The 21396-nt window shown below is 54.7% G+C and overlaps 2 protein-coding genes across 2 annotated transcripts in view; both read right to left on the bottom strand.

The window, feature by feature from the left end:
• Positions 1–17266, bottom strand: part of AGRN (agrin) — a 36164-nt gene extending 18898 nt beyond the window's left edge. The window contains exons 1-2 of the mRNA XM_006871755.1: positions 17039–17266; positions 14730–14991 (exon numbers count right to left, since the gene is read on the bottom strand). Of these exons, the coding sequence (XP_006871817.1) occupies positions 14730–14991; positions 17039–17266 (490 nt within the window). The remainder of the gene's footprint in view (positions 1–14729; positions 14992–17038) is intronic.
• Positions 17267–19973: 2707 nt separating this feature from the next.
• ISG15 (ISG15 ubiquitin-like modifier) overlaps positions 19974–21396 on the bottom strand; it is a 21748-nt gene continuing 20325 nt past the window's right edge. Inside the window, exon 2 of the mRNA XM_006871754.1 lies at positions 19974–20450. Within this exon, the coding sequence (XP_006871816.1) occupies positions 19974–20450 (477 nt within the window). The remainder of the gene's footprint in view (positions 20451–21396) is intronic.

Here is a 21396-nt window from a genome sequence, read left to right as displayed (position 1 = left end):
TGGCCCCTGGAGAGGCTGGGGAGGCCCCTCCTTGCGCACGCGGGGTGGACAGACAGGCCCGGCCAAGGCGGCGGGCGGCGCTCCCGCGGAGGCTCCAGTCCCGACAGAGGCGGGCGCGGCGATGGCAGCGGCGGCGGGAGGAGTGAAGCGCGTCAGAAGGAGGAATAAAGAGCTGGCCGCGCGGAGGCCGCCGACTCCCGCCCAGGCAGTAGCGAGGTGGTGAGTAAGGGGCGCGGGGTGCCCAGAGCGATGGGCGGGGAGCAGAGACAAAGGACGGTGCCTCTGGGGACCCCAGTGTCTGTGGGGAGTCGCAGCTCCAAGAGCAAGAAGGATGGAGTACAGGCAGAGGGCGGTGGGGCACAAAGGGAAGGGGGGTGAGGATGAGGGAGAAGGAGGCTGGAAGGATCAAGGGTAGAGATGAAGGCTGGGATGGGGCAAGAGTTCTGGGGCTGGGGGGATGGACAAAGGTGAGGATCCAGATCTGGGGTGGATTACCGGATAAGCAAGGTAAGGGCGGTTTACTTGTGTTTACTAATCAGTACTGAGCAATTTCACATGGATTTCACCACATTTATGGTAAAAAAACATATGAAGCTGTTCACTACAGGTTAGTAATGGGTACTTGAACCCTGTCAGGGACTGTCAATTTGAAAAAGCCTTGATTCTGTAAGGAAGGTGCTGTGAGGTTGGAAGAGAGACAGGTGCCAGCCAGACACAGAAACATTATCGATGAGGTTGGGAGGGGCGGGGGTTGGGATGAGAAATGGTTCACTACAGATCAGTTTGTAAGTAAGCACAAGGAAGCCTGTGCTGACTTTGCTTATTGGGTAATATAACACTGACAAGGAAGAAGGTTGGAGTTGGGGCTGGGATAGGGTGGTCTGGGGTGGGACTTCTCCCCTCTGACTGCTAGAGGGGTCTCTTTGGTGTACATTCAGGGAGGCCTGCAGGATCTCAAGACAGGATCTTAGGATGGTCTTTCTGGCTCCTCAGCAGGGGAACTGAGGCTTGCATATAGGACCTGCAAGCTGTGTGTGTGTATGTCTGTGTGTTTGCGAGTGTGTCCCTCCTTCTAGCCTGTTTGGGGGTATGTGTTTTGGGGGGAGATGTATATACAGGTGGGAGTGGGCTGGATCGCAAACAATAGCCATAGGAGTCCAAGCCAGTGGGTGGAGTGGGATAATGCCCCCAGAAATCGTGTTGCCTACCCTCTCTCCTTCAAACACTCCCAACACTCAGCCCAGAGGAACATGCAAATGAATTTCATGCAAATAGCGCTAGGGGTCCTGTGAGCCTGGAGTGCCCCCCAGAGGCCTCCCTGGAAATATCTTCAATAGTGAAGTCACAGAGGGGCAGGGGCACGTGGTACACCTGGGATCCAGGGTCCATCTGGCCCAGATATTGCTACATATGCCCTTCCACTCCCAGGACACCTCTTCTCTTGCCCAACTAGAAGGAGAGAGGGGACTGTACCCCCTACCGCCCCTTGTCCTGCCCAGGCCAGATCTTCCCTCCCACTGTGAGCCCGAGCCTCGGAGCCTGGTGAGATATGCTTCCAAAGCCCACGGTCCCACTCTGAAACCTGCGCGGGTCACGATCCTTAGGTCACCAGCTCTAAGACCTTTGACTCACCTCCCCCCATGCTGTCTGTTTCCATGAGCAGCTGTGGCAGGTGCCTCCTCCAGTCTAGACCTTTGCCCACATGCTCCCCCTTCTTGGTTGATCCCACCAGCCTCTTGTCCACAGTGAACAACCTGACCTCAGGTTTCCTGGGACTCCTGATACCAGGTTGCACCCTCACCACATCCCAGGATCTCTGGACTCAGTCCCTTTCAGGGCTGCTGATCTGTCGTCCCAGCTGCAACACAGGCACATACAAACACATTCACCCTTACATTCACATGTGCAGTCTCATGCAGATTCTTAACACTTGCTGTCATATTCATATGCCTGCACTCACGTTCATATGCCTGCACTCACGTTCATATGCACTTACATACACATACATATTCACTTAACGCTCATCCTCACATTTGCTTAGGCACTCACAGCAGTTCCACACTCAGATTCTCATGCACACTCGCTCCCACGTGTACTCATACGGTTCCATGCACATACATTCACACACTTAGAGTCCTTCACATATATACACATATGTACACACACTCACAATAACACTGCACTCAGGCCTCTGAATATCCGGGATTAGACAGTCCCTCTTACAGCCAAATTGCCATAAATAGACCACCTGGGCCACTCAGGGGTCCCTCTCAGGTGTCCTCTGTTCCACCTTAGCAGATGCACTGACCACACCGGCCTCCCTGGAGACCTCCCAGGCCAGGGGATCCTCTGTCCAGTGACCGCCCTTGCTGGGGTTGCCAGGATCTTCTTTACTCTGCACACCCCTCATGGCTCCAGTGGCATCCAACTCCCCTGCCAGCCTCACCCTCCATACCTGGGGGAGTTCCAGGAGCCCAAGGGTCTCACTGCAGCCCAGAGCTAGCTACAGTCATCTCTTGCTAATTTGTGTGGGGGGTGGGGTGGGGGGAGGTGCTGCCTCAGCTAGGCACCCCACACACACAATACTCCACGCTGTGTACTGCCCAAGCCCAGCAAACCTGACCCTGCGGTGGGGCTTCGGAGATACCCTTTCAGTGAGAAAACACATACTGGGCATGTGTGGGAGCATCTGCTGGCCCAGGTACCATGAGTAGGAGTCTTGGATGAACTGGGGCATTTGTGGGGGTTCTGCTTGGCCCTGGGTCCTCTGGGTGGGAAGTTCAGTCAGCTGTGGCCCAGCACTGGGTTTGGGTAAGCAGGCAGGACGCAGGAGGTGGAGGGGAAATAGCAGCAGCCTGGCCTCGCCCAGCCCCAGTCAGTGTCTGAGCCCCCCACAGGGGCGGGGACCTTCAGGCAGACAAAGGGCCATTGAGGCCCTAGGCACATTGGGGGAAGGGAGCTCAGACTACTGGGCTATTTTGGGATCCTCAGATTTTAAATCCTTCAGCCCTGACCAGCCCACACAGGATCTGATACACCCTCCACCCCAGACCAAACAGAGGGAATGTTCGGAGTCAGGACCAGCCTGGTCTCCAGGTTCACACATTGCAATGTGTGACTGCACACATGTGGGCACACACACCATTGATAAGTCAACCAGTTGGTTCCAACTTAAAGAGATCCTATGCAAAAATCTGGTAGCGTAGTGGTTACGAATCGGGCTGCGAACCTTAAGGTCAGCGGTTCGAAACTACCAGTCGCTCCGCGGGAGAAAGATGAGGCTTTCTACTCCCGTAAAGATTTCCACCCTCGGAAACCCTGTACAGGGTCGCTATGGGTCGGACCCGACTCGATGGCACTTAACAACAACAACAACAATGCAAAACAGAACAAAACACAGTCCAATCCAGTACCATCCTCACAATTGCTGCCATGTCTGAGGTCATTGTGGCTGCCACTGTATCGATCCATCTCATTGAGGGTCTTCCTCTTTTTCACTGACACTCCACTTTATCAAGCATGATGTTCTCCAGGGACTGGTCCATCCTGGCAAGACGTCCAAAGTATGCGAGACAACTCTTACCAACCTCAATTCTAAGGAGCAATCTGGCAGTACTTTCTCCAAAACAGGTTTGTTCTTCTGGAAGTCCATGGTACTTTGGATATTCTTAACTTAAATTATAATTCAAAGCATCAATTCTCCAGTTTTCCTTATTCATTGTCCAGCTTTCTTTCATATGCATATGAAGCAATTGATAACGCCCAAGCTTGGGTCAGGCACACCTTCCTTAGTGACCTCTTTACTCTTAAACACTAAGAGAGGTTCTTGTACAATAGAACTGCCTAATGCAGTTCATTGACTGCTGCTTTCATCAATAATGATTGTGGATCCAAGTAAAATGAAGTATTTTATATCAATATTCGCTGCGGGTTTTTTTTTTTTTTTCCTGTTTGTGAGCATTTTGATTTTCAGCCGTATTTTAAGTCCTCTTCCTTTCCAGCAAGCAAGGTTGTGTGATTTGCATATCACGTGGACTGATGAGTCTTTACATCCTGATGCCACCTTCTTCTTCATATAATCCAACTACTCTAATTATTTGCTCAGCATACAGATTGAATAAGTATGCTAAAAGGATATAACCCTGACTCACACACACTATGCTGAAAGGATATAACCCTGACGCATACCTTTCCTGATTTTAAATCATTCAGTATTCCCTTGTTCTGTTCAAATGACTGCCTCTTGGTCTATGTTCAGGTTTTGTATGAATGAGCACAATCATATATTCAGTAATTTCCATTCTTCATAATGTTATCCATAATTTGTTATGATCCACATAGTCTAAAGTCTTTGATATACCTGATGCGGAAACATCCTCTTCTGAATCTGATTTAAATTTCTGGCAGCTCTTTCTCGATGTACTACTACAAGTGTGTTTTAATTCTCAACAAAATTATACTTGTATGTGATATTAACAGTATTGCTCGATGATTTAAGCATTCTTTTGGGCCATGTTCCTTTGGAATGGGCACACATATGGATCTCTCCCAACAGGTTGGCCAGGTAGCTCTCTTCTAAATTTCTTGGCATAGATGAGTGAGGGCTTCCAATGCTGCATTAGTATGTTAACATTTCAGTTTGTATTCCATCAATTCGGGAGCCTATTTTTGCCTAATGCATTCCGTTTAACATGGACTTCTTCCTTCAATACCATTGATTCTTACTCACATCCTACCTCTAGAAATGGATGAACACTGATCAGTTGTTTGGTACAGTGACTCTATATAATCCTCGTTCTACCTTCAATTCATGCTGCCTGCGTCATTCAATATGTTGCCCACAGAATATTGCAACCGGAGGTCTGAATTTTTTCCTTTAGTTTGTTCAGCTTGAGAAAGGCTGAATGTGTTTTTCCCTTTTGGTTTTCTAACTCCAAGTTTTTGTATGTTTCATTGTAATACTTCATCTTCTCAAGCTGTTCTTTGAAATTTATGTTTTAGCTCTTTTACGTCATCATTTCTTCGAGTTCAGTTGCTTTAGCTTCTTTGTTGAAGAGCAAGTTTCAGAGTTTCTTCTGCTATCCACTCTGGTTTTTGCTTTTTTTCTGTCTTATTGATGACCTTTTAGTTTCTTCATAAATGATGTTCTTTGATGCCATCCCATAACTCTTCTGGTCTTTGGTCACTTGTGTCTAATGCATCAAATCTGTTACTGAGATAGTCTCTAAATTCAGGTAGGAGATATTCAAGGTCATATTTTGGCTCTCGTGGACTTGTTTTCATTTTCTTCAGCTTCAGCCTGAATGTGATATGAGCAATTGATCATCAATTGTTTTGGCTGATGATATGGAGCTTTTCCACCATCTCTTTCCACAGATGTAGTTGAGTTGATTTCTGTGTATTCCACCTGGCAAAGTCCAGGTGTATAGTCACTGTTTATGTTGTTGAAAAAAGGTATTTGTAGTGAATAAGTCACAGGTTGTAAATTTCTATCATGGTATCTGAAGTGTCTGTTTTATTCCCAGGGCCATATATTTTTCAACTGCAATCGTTCCTCTTGTTTTCCAACTTTCACATTCCAATCACCAGCAATTATCAATGGATGTTGATTGCATGTCTGATCCATTTCATACTGAAGATTTGGGAGAATTCTTCAATTTATTCATTATTGACTTTGGTAGTTGGTGCACAAATTTGAATAATAGTCATATTAATTGGGCTTTTTTATAGGGACATGCATATTATCTTATCACAGTGAGCACACACACTAGGCTTTCCAGGTTCATACATGCATACTAGGAGTCCCCGTGTGGTGCTATGGGCTAATGCGTCAGACTGCAAAGTTGTTTGAACTGCAAAGTCAGTGGTTCAAGCTCACCAGATGCTCCTTGGAAACCCTATACAGGGTGGCTATGGGTCGGAATCAACTCAACGGCACTTAACAACAACAACATGCATACTGACATGCACATTCACCTGCGCATCTAGATTTGCACAGGCCCTGGAGGATCTCACACATACTCACTTCCAACTTCCCCTAATCTTCCCTCACACAAGCTGTTCCTCTCATCCCCTACACACACACACACACACACACACACACACAGGAATATCAACCCTTCCACATACACACTGGTGTGGCGCTGTAGGATAATGTGCCAGACTGCAAAGCCCTTTGAACTGCAAGGTCAGCGGTTCAAGTTCACCAGTTGCTCCTTGGAAACCCTATACAGGGTCGCCATGGGTCAGAATTGACTCGACGGCACTTCACAACAACACAACATATACACATGGGAGCATATACATGGTGCCCCTAAAACACACAACTGCTGGCACACACATAGCATGTCCTTCAATTCCACACACACATGCTGGGTGTTGGCCCCTTACGTATATTTGGTGCACACACAGATCTTTCACACATACACATTCCCTCTCACCTGCTGCACACATAGGATCTTTCACACACACACATTTTCTCTCACCTGGTGCACACACAGGATCTTTCTCTCACACACACACTCTCACTTTCATGTGTCCCTTGTTCCTCCCTGCAAACACACACACTGAGTGTTGTCCTCCTTCCCTCCCCTCCATGGGGGCACACACAGGGAGTCCCTCACACACATACCTGCTAGAACACACACAGTATGGCCCTCAGCCACCCACCCACCCCCACGCCCCACTCCCAAGTACACACGGTACACATAAAGGGTATGTATGCTATGCCACCATCTATACTTCACTGACCCTGAGAAGGGAGTGGGGGTTGGGGACTGCAGAGGGGTGGACAAAGTCCCCAGGCAACTAAGGGTCCCTTTCTCATGCACATTCCCCTCCTCCTCCTCCTCCTAAAAGGATGGGGTGGGGGGCTGCAGAAAGATCTGGGGTCTTTGGATCTGCCCCGTAGGGTACCCAGTGGAGGGGCTGGACCCCTTGTCCCCTACCCACCCAGTCAACTCACATAACCTCCAATACAGGGTCATCTCTTGGCCACTGCCTCCCCACCATGCCCTCCCAGGCTCTGGCAGGCCTGGGGTCTGGCCCCCACCAGGGGTCTAGCTGCTGCCCCCCCTACTGCCTTCCCAGACAGGAGGAAGCAGCCTGAAGTCACAGGTGTCTGGATGCCTGGGTGGGGGCAGGGGAAGAGGAGGGGCTGGCTGAGCAGCTCCCCTAGTCTGGGGCCTCCTGGTGTCCGGTCTCAGGCATCCCCTCCCCCTCCATGGACAATGGGTGTTTCAAGGCAGAGAGGCCCTGCTGGGCCCAGCCAGCTGCCAAAGGAGGCCTGGCCTTTGGGGTGGTGCCTTCCCCAGCAGCCCTCTAACCACATGATTGCCCACCAGCCTCAGGTAAGGCTGGCAGGTGTCTTTGTCTAACTCCATGGGTAGTGGGCACTTTCCTTTGGACTACCTCAAGCCCACCTTGGTTTGAACCCACCTCTGCCACTTGGTCCTGGTGTGGCCCTACTACCTGGCAGCAAAACCTGCTTTGCAGGGTGTTTGAATGAACCAGGACAGTGGGAAGGGGCTCAGCATGCCAGTTGGGAAGGCCATCTACCAGGGCACATGTTCATTCACCAGCCTCCGTAAGCCCTCACACCAGGGCCCCCCACATTTACCCACCAGCATCACTGAGGCCCCCAAGGCTAAGTGCAGGAGCTGTGTCCCCCTAAGTTTTCACTCCTCAGGGAAGTGACATTCTAGTTACATTATTTCAGACAACGCTCAGATGGGCTGGGGTGATCCAGCTGAGTCCCCAGAGTCTAAGAGGTAATATCCACAAAAAGATCTGAATGATGGGGGCCCAGGGACACCTCCATGCAAAGGTCAACAGATGTGAAATCCCCCAGGGAGCTAAAGTTACAAGAGGAGGGAGAGGATTATGGTGAAGCCAGGAGTGACTGGGACAATGGACAGGTGAGAAGCAGGCACAGAGCAGGCAAAAGGCCTTATGGGGGAATGTGGGTGCAGTCACCCAGGGGTGTCAGCTGGTCAGAGGAAGGTAGAGGGATACCTGAGGAAAGGAGGGATGGGGCCAGCCCCTGGCTGGCCACACCAGGAGAAACTCTGTCGGGGCAGCAGGGTGTGGCCCAGGTGCAGTTAGTTGCTCAATGACTCAGGAAGCCTGGTGACCCTGCTGAGAGGTCACATGGGCAGCACTGGGGTCACTGCAGGTGGGAAAAAGTGAAAAAAGAAGGAGTCCTGCTGTGGCGCTGTGGGTTAATGTGCCAGAATGAAAAGCCGTTTAAACTGCAAGGTTAGCAGTTCAAGCTCACCAGCTGCTCCTTGAAAACCCTATACGGGTTGCTATGGGTCGGAACCAACTCAACAGCACTTCACAACAATAAGAAGGTGTAGGGTTGGGGATAGGGAGTGGGGTGAAGCAGAGCAGGAAAAACAGGTGCAGGGCAGAGGGGCCTGTGCAGTGACATGGTGGCATTGTAGACGGAGAGGGGGAGGGAGGGTAGTCAGGCATCCTGCGGAGCTGGTGGGGTAAGAGTCCCTGCGTTTCCAAGGAGAAGCCAGCAGGGTCTCAGCAACAGAGACATGAACAGAGCTCGGATTCTCTGCCCCCTCTTCTGCAGCACACCCACAACCTCCCACCCTCACAGGGGCCTCTAGCCCTGGGCCTACATGCACCACCCCTCCTTTCGTCTTCAAAGCACAACTCAAACCTGACCTCCTGGTACCCTACCACCTAACACCCCTGCCTCATGCAGGACCTTAGTGTGACAGCATTGGACGTGTGGACAGCGAACAGACCCCTCATGAAAGAACCCTCATGTCTGAGCTTCACAGCCCCCCCAGGGCTCAGGCAAGATGTGGGTAGAGTGACAGTTGCCTCAGAAGGTTGCCCCAAGCTCCCTGAGTCTCCCAGTGCGGAGACCAGAGCACTGATGCCCACCTCAGACCATTGACAGGCCCACTCCCTCCCCTGCACAGCCTGACTCCTGAGCTGCTCTGCCCCGTGCACACAGCCCACATCTCCTATAGCACCTGCCTGACAGGCAGGATGGCCCTGGACATTGCCCTCATTGGTCCCAGAGGTAGAGCTAGTGAGGGTCACACCAGCCCCTGTCCAACTCATCCCCAGACACAGCTTCCCCACAGGGCACAGCCCGACCAGGGGGCACAGATGGACCACAGCAACAATCCAATAGGGGCACAGCTGCATTACAGACAAGATGTGGATCCAATAGTAAGTGGAAAAAGACCTTGGACATAGGTCTCTGAGACGCAGCCTGCCTCCATTAGTCCACTGGACAAGAACCTGGGTCAGGACCTGGACCCCACAAGTCTGGGTTGCAACCAGAACTCTCATGGGTACAGATGGGTTCCTCCCCAGAGCAGACACATGCACACGGCACACGGCACACGGTCCAGTCTACGCACAGCACATGCATAGGTGCACATACAGAACACACGCATATGTATACAGCACTGATGTGCATATTCACATATGCATATAAACGTACACCAGTGCACACATACACATGTGAACAGATTAAGCTCAAGAATACAGCCACTCACAGCTGGAAACAGCCGGTTGCCTGTGAGGACTGAGCTCCCCCCTCTCCCACGCCTCTACTCCATGGGGGGGGGGGGCTGGGGCTGGGTGCTGGGTGAGGGGCTGGGAGGGGCTAGCTTCCCCCTTCCCAGATCCCAGCTGTAAGCAGCCCTTGGCAGGGGGCCTTCCTCAGAGGAAGTTCTCAGGATCTTGTACTAAGGGGAGGTCCTTGAAGGAGGAGTTTCCTCCCCATGGGAGGTTCTACCCCAGGCCTCAGTCTCTCAGCCCAGCAGGAAGCCTGCCTCTCCAGGGACTTGTAGGTGATCCCCCTCCCCATACCTGCCCCCCTGAGCTGAGGTGAGCAGCACATGGAACATAGAATGGGTTCTACCCTATAAGCCTTCCTGGGTGTCTACCCAGGCAGACCCCCAGCCACAGTGGTCCCAGAGCCCAGGTCACACTTCAGTTCCCTCATCCCAACGGGGGTCCTGTGCAGCAGAACAGGAAGGGGAGTCCTTCCCAGCCCCACTCGAGCCTAGTGGCTATTTCTGTGGAGACCCTACTCACCTAGTTATCAGAAACGCAGGTGGGAATGGGGAGAGGCCCCAGCCTCTGAAGTGAGCAGCTGGCCAGGTTTGCAGCTGTTTTTCACCCTCCTGTCATGTTGGTGACAGAGAGACTTTGATTCTCAAGGACTTGGGGGACTAATCCTTCAGGAAGGAAGGGACGCCACCAGGCCTCACAGAAGTAGGGGAACAGCTGAATGACCTCTGGCTGGATCCTGGTGACCTCACAGACAAGCCACCCCCACCCCACTTGATCTCCCCCAATGGATGCTGTAAGAGCACAGACTGTGAGGACAAAAGCTGCTCCCACAAGGTACACTGTGTCCAGTCCCCACAGTATAGACTGAAGGGGAAGCCAGTGTAGACAGAAGTGGGTGGGACAGTTTCTTTTCCATTTGTCTATCCGCAAGGGAAAATGGAGGTGCCCCCTCCCTCCCAGAATGGAAAAAGCCAAGAGGGCTTTCCACCAGCTCAGCCCCATTTTTTTTTGCCCACCCTAAAGGGGGGGCTACCCAGGGGGAATCAGGGTCCCCACCCTGGCTACCACTGTGCCCCTGTGGTTTCAGACTTAGGCTGCCCTAGCAACTCCCAGGCCTGGGCGAGTCCAATGGAGCTGAAAGACTGACAAGTCCATGCCTGTGCACAGGGAGCGCCTGATCCCACTTCCTACCAGGAACCCCCAGGTGGGGAGAAGGCCGCAGGGCCTCCCCACCTGGACAGACCCCTCCCCCAGACTCAGGAGGGAGATTCCAGGCAAGCCAGCCTCTAGCCCAGACCTGCCTCCTACTGGGTCCGCAGCCTTGAGGCGGTAGGAGAGGGCTCAAGTGGGGTCAGGAGCTGAGTTAGGAGAGCCCACGAGAGAACTCAGAATAGAGACAAGTGACCATCCACTCATACCCCCACCTCAGCACAGAGGAATGAGGGGGCAAAGCAAAGAGCCACCCACCTACCCTGAGCCCAGAACCTCACTGACACCCACCTGGGGCTGCAGCTCACAGGCCTGCTGGGAGGCCAGAGGTGCCCGGGGCCAGACTGGCCTCTCCAGATCTGAGCCCAATCTGCCCACCTGAAGGTCTTGCTCCCCCAAAGCCCATGCTGTTCCTGGGGCTCAGGGCACACTTCCTCCCAGGCGAGAGTCTAGCCAACAACTACAGGGCTGGGCAGGACTAGGCTGGGCTAGGGCCAGACTTTTTCTGACACTGGCCCTAGCCCTGTCCCTGAATCAGGCCCCTGTGCAAGACAGACACTTCCTTTCTCTACTCCTGGCCCCTCATGTGGAGGGAGGGCCCAGGCTACAGAATCCTTTCCGGGAGAGGGGCTTTAATGGAGGAACCCCAGGACATATCTTCATGAGGTAGAGGGTAGGCGGGAATCAGGGATCCTGTGGGCAACGCCCAGACCAGGACAGGATGGCTGCAGGCTCGTGGAGTGTGGGTGACTACACTGGGAGAGGTCAGGCCGTCTCTCCACAAAGCAGGGGTGGGGGGTCTCCTTCCAGAGTAGGAGGACCTCCCCCACCAGGCCCAAAGGTGGCAGCAGAGGGAGGGGCACATACCTGTCTCAGCTATGTCAGGAATGTGGCTTCCCCAGGCCGGGGCGGGGGAGGAGGAGCCAGACTGGGGCACTGGGGGAGGGGCCTCGCCTGGACCAGGCCGGAAGACCCCCAGACCTGGGGAGAAACTGAGGAAGGGAAGCCAGTCTCCACTGGAGCTGAGTCAGGCTTGCTGGCGATGGCAGGAGCCATTAGGAGAAAAGTCGTGGGTCATACCTTCAAGGAGCAGAGCCCTGGCTGGGGGAGGGGACTAAGGCCGAACAGGGCAGCCTCCAGCCTCCCAGGGCAGGGAAACACCCTCCCCAGGAGCTGCCCTTTCAGCAGAGCAGACCAGGGACCCCAGCCGAAGAGGAGAGGTGAGGCAGAGGTGGGAAGAGAAGAAAGGGGAGGGGTCTGAACACTGAGAGGTTACAGCCACTTTCCCCAAGGCTTTCGGGTGACCTGGCTTGGAGTAAGGAGAGGACTGCAATCGCCAGTGAAAGGAAGTAGCCCTGGGAGGCTGTGCCCCCATGTTCTAGGCCTCCCTCTGGGAGTTCTCAGGGAATAGTTTGTTCCACAAGGAAGGACCCGGTGGTCTCAAGGTAACCTCCACCTACTGGGGGTGGGGACTACGGTAGGCTACTGACACTTTTCCCTGTAACCTGTGGGCCAAGGTAACTGTGACCCCCTGGAAACAGAATGGGACAGGAGTCAGATGGGTAAGGGTCGGCTTAGCCAAGCCCTATCAGGCCCTATTGTATCTATGTCCTCACGGGGGAGGGGGGGACCTTGGTGCTAGGCTTCCCCAGCCCAAGAACCTAGGGTAGAGAGCCTAGGGTGGAGTCGGCTGTCCTATCTCCTAAAGATAATAGAAGAGAGGAGATGAGATGGGTGGGTTGGGCACAAACCAATTGTTCCTTCCTCAGTCTAGCACGAATTCTAAGGGACCCCGGTCTTCTTCCAAAGCAGATGACAGTCTCAGCTCAATGCTTCTAAGACCCCTAGTGCCTCACAAGGCGCCCGAGTTCCCTCAGTGGGCTCTATTCTGGGCCCACTTCTTGAGCTCTCCACTCTGAACAAGGGCTGACAGACACTTATCACACCTCTGTTCACTATAGACCCTTCCAGAATCAGCTTAGGGTCACCCCTCCAGGGCAGCCCAGGTCCACCAGGGGCTTTGGGCAGGGGCAGGAGGTCTAGCTCCTTCCAGCTGTTCCTCTGCCCAGTCTGGGCACTTGAGACACAAAGTCAAGGCTTGGTATGGGTCGAGCCAGCCTGGCTGATGTCTTACCGTGTTCTGCCTACGGTGACCTCCTGCCACATGCCCTGATCCCATGGCAAGTCCTCAGTTACTGAGTCACAGACCCTCCTCAGGCCAGACTAGCCCAGATACACAGAGTGAATTAGTTGCTCTCTTGATCTGGAGAAATAGGAAGCTGTCAACGCCTGATCTCCCTTCACCTGTCCCTTCCCATAAAGGAAGACCTTGTCCTGGGCCCTAGCTGAACACCACCAGCAAAGCCTGCCACCTTCTGTACCCCATATCACCCCTCCGTACCCCTTCTCATTTACAACCCTCTCAACTGCTGCCTCTTCCTCTCCTCTTCATCCCAACTGCCTGCCAAGCCCGCAAACTTCTGGAGCAGGGCCAGTATCTCAATGGTCTCTGTGGTGGAAGCCATGCTGGGACCCCACATAGGACGGAGATGTTGCCCCAGGGAATCCTTCTGATACTGGGCCCAGAAGGCAGTCCATGATAGGCTGGGAGAAATGTGTATGGCTCAGCTTTAGGGCTGCCCTTCGCCTTTGTTGTTTAACTGAGTGTCACTAAGTAGCTTCCAACTGATAGAGATCCTGTATAGGGCTTCTGAGGAGCAGCTGTTGGCTTTGAACCATTGACCTTGCAGCCCAATGTTTATCCTACAGCACCACACCGGGACTCTTCCCCCAATGTAGCCTCCTCCCCAAAAAACATGGGCTCGAAGCCAACCCAGCACCTTACAAAGACTCCTCAGGCAGAGTCACAGCAGAGAGTCAGATAGAAGACAGGACTCCAGTCTGGTCAAGAGGTCAAGGAGTGAGGGGGAAGTTGCCTTCCCTAGGACCGGAAGTCATAGACCCTTCCCACCACCATAAGAGGAAATGTCCTTTCTGGACCACCCCTCAGCCTGGGTACATCCTTTCCCAGGCAGATGGGGACCAGACAGGATGTGGGGGCGACGAACAGTTCCTACGCCCCCCTTGCCTCATTTCCCAGCCAAGGTTCTCAGCCCCCAACTGGGACTGTCCTTGGGTGAAAGGAGTCTGTCACGTGAGTCCCACTTCCCAGAGGCTGGGGAGGAGGGGAAGGGGCAGACACCCTGAGCCATTTAGATCCGATACATAGGGATGTTGTTGTTAAGTACCGTGGAGCCGGTTCCGACTCATAGACTGCACAGGGTTTCCGATGCTGTAAATCTTTATGGGAGCAGAAAGCCTCATCTTTCTCCCACAGAACAGCTGGTAGTTTCGAACTGCTGACCTTGAGGTTCGCAGCCCGATTCGTAACCACTACGCTACTAGACACATAAGGACAGAAAGTGAAGCAAGGTCCTTCATCAAGGTCCCAAACCCATTCCTACTCCACAGAGCTGCCCCTTCCAGAAATGACAGCCACTTCCAAACAAATACCAGGCAGTCCCCCTCTAGCACCACATGGGGCTTGCAAGACATCTGGATCAAATCAAGACAGATGTTGGGACTTCTGAGGAGACATCAACAGCTGGTGCTCATTCACCTGGTCCCACCCTCTCCCCTCAAAAAAGGCCCTTCGAAGGGGGGCGAGCAGAACTAGGGGGAGGAGATGTAGAGGTCTGTCCTTGTGCATGGCTGGGACTCCTTCTGCTCCCAGACAAGGACGGCTAGACAGCTGGGTGAGTTCTAATGTCAGATCTCAAGAATACTGACCTAGGATGGTCGGCTAGAAACACGGAACAAAATCACCACAGAACATGTGCTCCAGCCGACAGCAGATTCTCCTTCTATCCCCAAAGCATGATGGACAGGCAGTCACCCTCCACCCCGGCAGTCACTCATCTGCCACCACCTGACCATGGCTGCCCTTCCCACCACATGACCCCTCACACCTTCCACACAGAGCTCCACCTCCTCCAGGTTGCGCAGGGTGATCCGCATGAGGCTAGAGTTTAGCATCAGCTCATTCTTGTGGGCTGGCCATAGGTATGGAGGTGCAGGGTTCACAAAGAAGATCCTAGTGTCCCCAGTGGACACCTGGTTGTCACAGATGAGAGGGTCTCCAAAGCCACCAATCACCACCTTGTTCCCACCATCCAGCAGGCTCTCCTGGGTTACGACATCTTTGCCCTTCAGGTACCTCCAGACCCGAACCTGGAAATAGGGAAGGCAGGTTTCAGTGGTACCCGTCCCAAAGCCAAAGGGAGTGACGTCCGCCGTTTTCAGTCTTGGCTGCTCAGGCCAGATGTCCTGACTAGACCCAAGCCCTGGGTAACATGGAGACCTTGGGTCAGGCCCCCATCAAAAGCTACAAGGATGCCAGAGGTCCTCACACAGGAGGACATGCTGCCTGGGAACACACCCCTCCCTCAGCAGGCAGCTCCTGACCTCCCTGATCTAATGACCCCAGCCCCCTCAGACCCCAATAACATCTACCTCAGCTCAGGCTAGACATGGAAAGGGGACCCAGTGGCCCAGGGCCTCTGCCTTCTAAGCCCCCTCCCTTCTCTTCCTATCTGCCCACCCACCACTCAGGGCCCACTATGGGCAAAGCCAGGAACAAGAGTTTGGGGGGGGGGGCAAGCTCATGGCTGGGGTTGTGGGCCAGCCCCATGGGTGGGCTGTGACACCCTCCCCTCAGGAGGTGGAAGCCCCCTCTTCCCACTGAGCTCCAATAGCACCAGGGAACCACAGTCAAGTTCAGGCAACTTCACAGGGTGCCCCACCCTCCTCACTCCTTTAGGCCCTGAGGGCACCTGCTTTGACAAACTGCCGCCCACTTCGTCTTGACAGCCCAGCCGCAGCCTGGGGGTGTGTGCTGGGGGTGTGCCTCAGGGATAGGCACTCCCTGTAGGAGACCTAAGAAGAAAACCCTTTCCTCAAGAGGGGGTACGGGGGATATTGGTTGGAGCTGGCTAAGCCTGTAAGCTGGGCTGGGGGACAGTGGAAGACAGGTCCACCTGCCAGGCTCCAGCATCTACTGTCTGTTCACCCAGGTGGGGCCTTGTCCAACCCTACTCCTCCACCCCTAGACACAGACACAGTTCTTTCTGAAAGGCCTTCAGATAGCCCAGGCTGGGGAGGGGCGAGTGGCTTTCAAAGTGGCTTTCGTTGCCTCCCCTCCACCCCCTACCCCAGCCACACCCAGGAGCTGCAGGGAGGAAGTCGGGAAAATCCTGCAGGGACTTGGCAGCATGCCCCGCAGGCAGGTCGCAGAGGGGAGGGGGCCGGCGGGGATCCCAGCTGTAGCCTGCAAGGGCTGCGTGTCTGAAAGGAGCAATGCCACCCTCCCTGGCTCCACGCAGAGGGCGTGATCGGCTTTCTGGTCTAGTCAGGGGAGGTAGTTTCTGGGCTGGAGGGGAGCGTGTCTGGCTTGGGTCCCTAGAGTCCTCCACAGGAGCAGACTATGGGGGGAAATCTCACCATAAGAGATCCAGGGACCCCAAATCCACTTGAGGGCAAAGCAAGACAACTCCTCCACATCCTGTAGCTGGGAGAACCCAGGCCTGCCCCTGCACACACACACCCACACATACTAGACTCAGCAATGACCCCCACACACCTCTCTGCCTGCCCCACACCCAATCACTGCAGCACCGCCGTCTGGCAGTGCACCCCTCTCCTGGCCACCCCACCTCTCTCCTGGCAAAGACCTGTGTGTGTGTGTGTGGGGGGGGTGATAACATTGACAGGCCCAGTCCCCAACCCCACCCCAGCAGGGAGCTTCACTTCTCATCCCTAGTCTCTTTCTTTGGCTGGTGGGGAGGGGGTGCAGCGGCCATAAGTCCTCCAATTGGGGGTACACTTATTTCTGATAAGGTCATGGGCTTGACGTGGAAAGGTAGACAAGACTGGTTCCCCTGGGCCTGGGCACCGTGGGAGGCACAGCAAGAACTTTCCCTCCCTCACTCAGCACACAAGAGTTTTCCGGGACCCGTGCCCCACCCGGGGACCCGCGCCCCACCGGGGGCTCGGCGGTCGCCAAGGGAGCTAGAGCGGAGGCTGCGGAGCGTCCGGGAGCGCGTTCCCACGACCTGGGGGCGGGGGTCCCAGCGGGGCGGCCAGCATCACAGGGGAGGGCCTGCGACGAAGGGGCCAGGATGGCGAGGGAAAGCCCAAGCCGGGGCTTCGAGAGGGGCTGGAGAGTCAGAGAGCCGCGGGAGAGAAGAGGGTTCACGTGGGTAGGGAGTGGGGGACCCACCTTGCACGAGTACGTGTGCTGTACCGGGTCCACGTTGAGGATCTCTTCCACGGTGCCGGTGAGTACAATGTTTGCCTCCTCCTCTCTTCGTTCCAGCGCCCGCTCTGGGCATGTTCCATTGGCGCCGGGCAGGACACTCACGGCCACCACCAGGAGCAGCAGCAGTGGCCGAAGCAGGGCCGGGCCAAGAGCGGCAGGGCCCGAGCCGGCCGGCTGCAGGCTCGCCATGGCGCGGGCCCGGGACAGGGGCGGCGGACAGAGGAGGGCGGCCGAAGCGAAGAGCACGGGGCCGGACCGCGCAAGGGACTGGACTGGATAGGATGGGACACAGCTCCCGGAGGCGGCGGGAGCTCTGGCGGCGCGAGGGCGGCGGGGGCGGGGTGGGGCGGGACCCCTGACAGCACCGCCCCCCCCGCACCGCCCCCGGCCCGCCCTGCGCCCTCCGACCTGCGCCGGCGGGGAACAAAGCGCCGGGACCGCAGCGCTGGGTGGGGGCCGGGGCTCGCTGGGCTGCGGCGTTTCCCGCGGCCGCCCCTCCCCCGCACGTGCCCGTCCCCCCCTCACCCCCACCCCCAGGAAATGCGGCTGGAATCGGGTTAATGCCTAATCAGGAGACGACGTGACGGGACTTACAAGGGGGTCGAGGAGGCGTTGGGACTGTGGGAGTGGCCGGCTTCCTCACCGCGGGGGGTAGACGGCTGTCTGACCTGCACCCCGTGTCCCTGAACTACCGTGGGAGGAGCCAACCAGGGAACCCCAGTCTGCCTCAGGAATGGGAAGGAGGTTTGGAGCAGACCCCCGGTTCCAGGTCCCAGCCCGTCTAGGCAGAGAGGTGGCCCCAGCAGGCCGCGCCCCCAACTGGCAGGGACCAATGCAGGCGCGGGCTGTGGTGATTGGCCAGGATGCCGCGTAGCCCGCCTATCTCCCGCCCTCTCCCACCCCCTCACCTCGCGTTCCAGCCACTGCAGAGCCGAAGGCGCCTCTAGCAGTCCTGCGACTGCAAACTCCAGTCCTGCCTGGCCGGCCACGCCCCCTGTCCAAGCTCTTTCTCCGGCTTCGTTGTTGTTAAGTGCGGTAGTGTGTTAGTCCTGCGACACTGTATAGGGTTTCCGAGAAGCAGCTGGTGTGTCTGAACTGCCGACCTTACTAGATTTGTTGTTGTTGTTAAGTGCCGTTGAGTTGGTTCCGACTCATAGTGACCCTGTATAGGGTTTCCGAGAAATGGCTGGTGAGTTTGAACCGGCCTTGCAGTCCAGCTTGTTAACCCACAGCGCCATACCAGAACTCCACTTTGTTGTTATGTTGTTGTGGTGGTAGTGAAGTGCCATGGAGTCAGTTCTAACCCATAGCGACCCTGCATAGGGTTTCCAAGGAGCAGCTGGTGAGCTTGAACTACTGACCTTGCAGTTCAAACGACTTTGTAGTCTGACGCATTAGCTCACAGCGCAATGCCAGGACTCTACCTTGATGTATGGTGGTGGTGGTGGTGGTAGTGGTGTGGGGGGTAAAATGAGGTCCAGAGTGTACAAATTGTAGACTGACCAAGCTGAATATAGGAACGGAGGAAGAAGACCTCTTTGCCTTAGGGGTGGGTCTGCTGTGCACACCCCTCACATAAAGCAGTAACAGATCTCAGTTTGAAAAAGGTGAATGGGCAGAGGAACCAGGGGTCCCTATTTCTAACCCTGGTGAGGGGCTCAGGAAAGGAGTTTGGTGGCCAGGGTCTGTTCTCACACTAACAGCAGTAATTTCATCGGCTCAAGTCTTTGCTAAGTGAGCTACAGCATGCACGGGATTGGGGGAGGTGGGGTGGAACGACAGGAAACAAGGTTGGAAAGCAAATCCCATTCACCCACTAGCCTACACTTAGCTACCATGGCACAGCCAGACAGGGGTTACCTGGCCCAGATACAAGCCCCCAGACCAGAAAGGGGTCTGGGATTTGGAGGGCTGAAGACCGAGAGCTTTCTAGAGCCATGGTCTCTGGCTCAAAGGTACTGGTCCAGCTATGCGCCCTCCCCTCCCCCACGTTTTACCAGAGCCCTTGGCTGACTCAGCCTGGCTCATTCACAGAGACTCGTCTGGGAGATTGGTACAGGAGGGAAAGGCAAAACACCTATCAAGTGCACCTCCATCTAGGAAAACCCACCCTCCCCTCCTTCCCCCAGGACTGTGGGGACTTCCCATTCCAGTGCCCTTAAATCAGAAACAAGCTTGTTCCCCTGGACTTTGGAAACTCCCCATTCCAGTGTTCACCAAACTGTGACAAGCTCATCTGTTTGAGCCATGGTTGCTCCCCTCTCCCCTCTGCAGTGTCTCCCCGCTTCATCCTGAAGTCACTGTGGGGATGTGGATACAGGCTTCAATTAGCAGCTCAGTCCTGATCAAAACCCCATCCAAACACTTCCCAAGAACAGTGTAGGCTAGCTGGTTCTGGAGTGACAAGATACCCTCAGCCCCAGTTATTGTGGCCCTGCCTCCCTCACAAACACCCAGACAGGCTCCACAGACCAACCGCCGCATGTTCTCAGGTGGGGGAGCAGCAGTGTGAGGCTGGAGATCACTCACCTACATGGATTCCATTCATTTCCCAAATTAATTTCCCAAATGGTGGGGGACATATCTTACTTTACTTTCTTCACTATTTTAAGCCCACCAGACTCTGAGTGTGAAAACCTTATCCTTTAGCCTGTTAGCAACCCTGGCCTGCACACCCCTATCTACCTTGGTTCCTCTCCATTACGCTTTCCTGCCCCTCCCCATCAGCAGTGGGGAGGATGAAGGCAGACAGATACAGGGACAAAGACAGAGTAGAAACAAAGACAGCAGCTCAGTTTGCATGCATCTATGTTTATTACTGGCACTTGAAGCCTGCAGGTCTTGGAATTCTGGTCCTGCTTCAGGCACCTCAGGATGGCAGGAACTTCAGCACCCCCTAGGGTCTGTCCCCGCCGCCCCGAAGTCCCAGATTCATGAACAGTGTGCACTGGGGAGTGAGGTCATACTTTCCCAGCATCTCACTGTCTTGCAGGGGTCTCCCTTGGAAGGTCAGGGAGAAGTGGTCAACTTGCACTCTCTCCTGCTGGGACACCTGCTGCTTCAGCTGTGCCACAGTGTCAGTCAGCTGAACACTGTAGGCCCTGCTTCGACCCTGGTTATTGTGCACCAGGATGCTCATGGGTTCACATTTCTTCACTACCAGCAGGACTGTGCTACCGGGGCTCAGGCCCTGACTGATGAGGGGCACCCCATTCTGCAGCTCTCTGCCATCTGGGTGGCCCAACCGCTGCTGAAAGGCAGGTATATCCATCTGTTTTGCGACCAGCTGCTTCAGCTCCGACAGCATCATGGAGTTGGTCAGGGGCACTGAGATCTCCTGGCCGCTCAGCATCCTCACCTTCAGGTCCCAACCCTGTGAAGCATCAAGTAGCTCAGGATCCAGGATCCAGTCCTGGAGCCACTATGTACCTGATGCTGGCCCAGAACAAGCTGTCACTTGTCTTGCTCCTCCCCACCCACCAGAGCCCAGGTAAGGAACCATGGAAGAGCAGGCTTGCTAGAAAGAGGGTCAGGGGATCCAAGGTTGGCCATTGGAGTAAACCCACCTTCCAAGACCCAAATCCTGACTTCACCCAGAACTCAGTCCTTCCAAACATGGGGGTGGGGTGGGAGTGGGGTACAGCCTCTGAATGTCTCAGAGCATCTTGCACCCACCAGGCATCCACCCCCAGTGAGGAAGGGTTCAGAGAAGCAACTGGTATCAAGTCCACCTGCCTCCCACTCTCAAACATGCCTTACCATGGTTGTGGGGTCCGGTGCTAGTTGCTCTGTAGCCACAAAGAAGTTTGCTGCCTCTTGACTCCCACCTCCTCCAGTGGCTCGGCAGCCCTTGCTTTTTATAGGCCTCCAAATCAAACGTCACAGGGCAGTATCACAGGATTGGAGTCTCCCTGAAGCTGCATTCAAATTCGGTTTCAGTTTCCTTTTCTTACAGCTAGCCAGAAAGCGTGAGACAGAAACAAAACTGAACTATGATAAGACACAGGGGGAGGGGCCAGGCTCTGGGGCTCAGATGCATCTCTTCTCTACCTACCCACCCCGTGCCCTGTCCCACTCTGCCCCCCCAGGATATACATTCAGGAACATACATACAGGAACATATTTCTAATACTTCAGGCCCTTTACAACATGCACAGATGTCACAACAACACAGACTGGTGACTGGAACCTTTCATTTTCAGTTTACCAGTTTGTAAGCTTGATAAAGGAGCTCTGGTAGCGTAGTGGTTACAAATCGGGCTGCGAACCACAAGGTCAGCAGTTCGAAACTACCAGCTGTTCTGCGGGAGAAAGATGAG

Source organism: Chrysochloris asiatica, unplaced genomic scaffold, assembly GCF_000296735.1.
Source record: "Chrysochloris asiatica unplaced genomic scaffold, ChrAsi1.0 scaffold00173, whole genome shotgun sequence".
NCBI classification, from domain to species: Eukaryota; Metazoa; Chordata; class Mammalia; order Afrosoricida; family Chrysochloridae; genus Chrysochloris; species Chrysochloris asiatica.
Note: the sequence above shows the minus strand (reverse complement) of the source record. Positions and strands in the feature narration are given on the sequence as shown.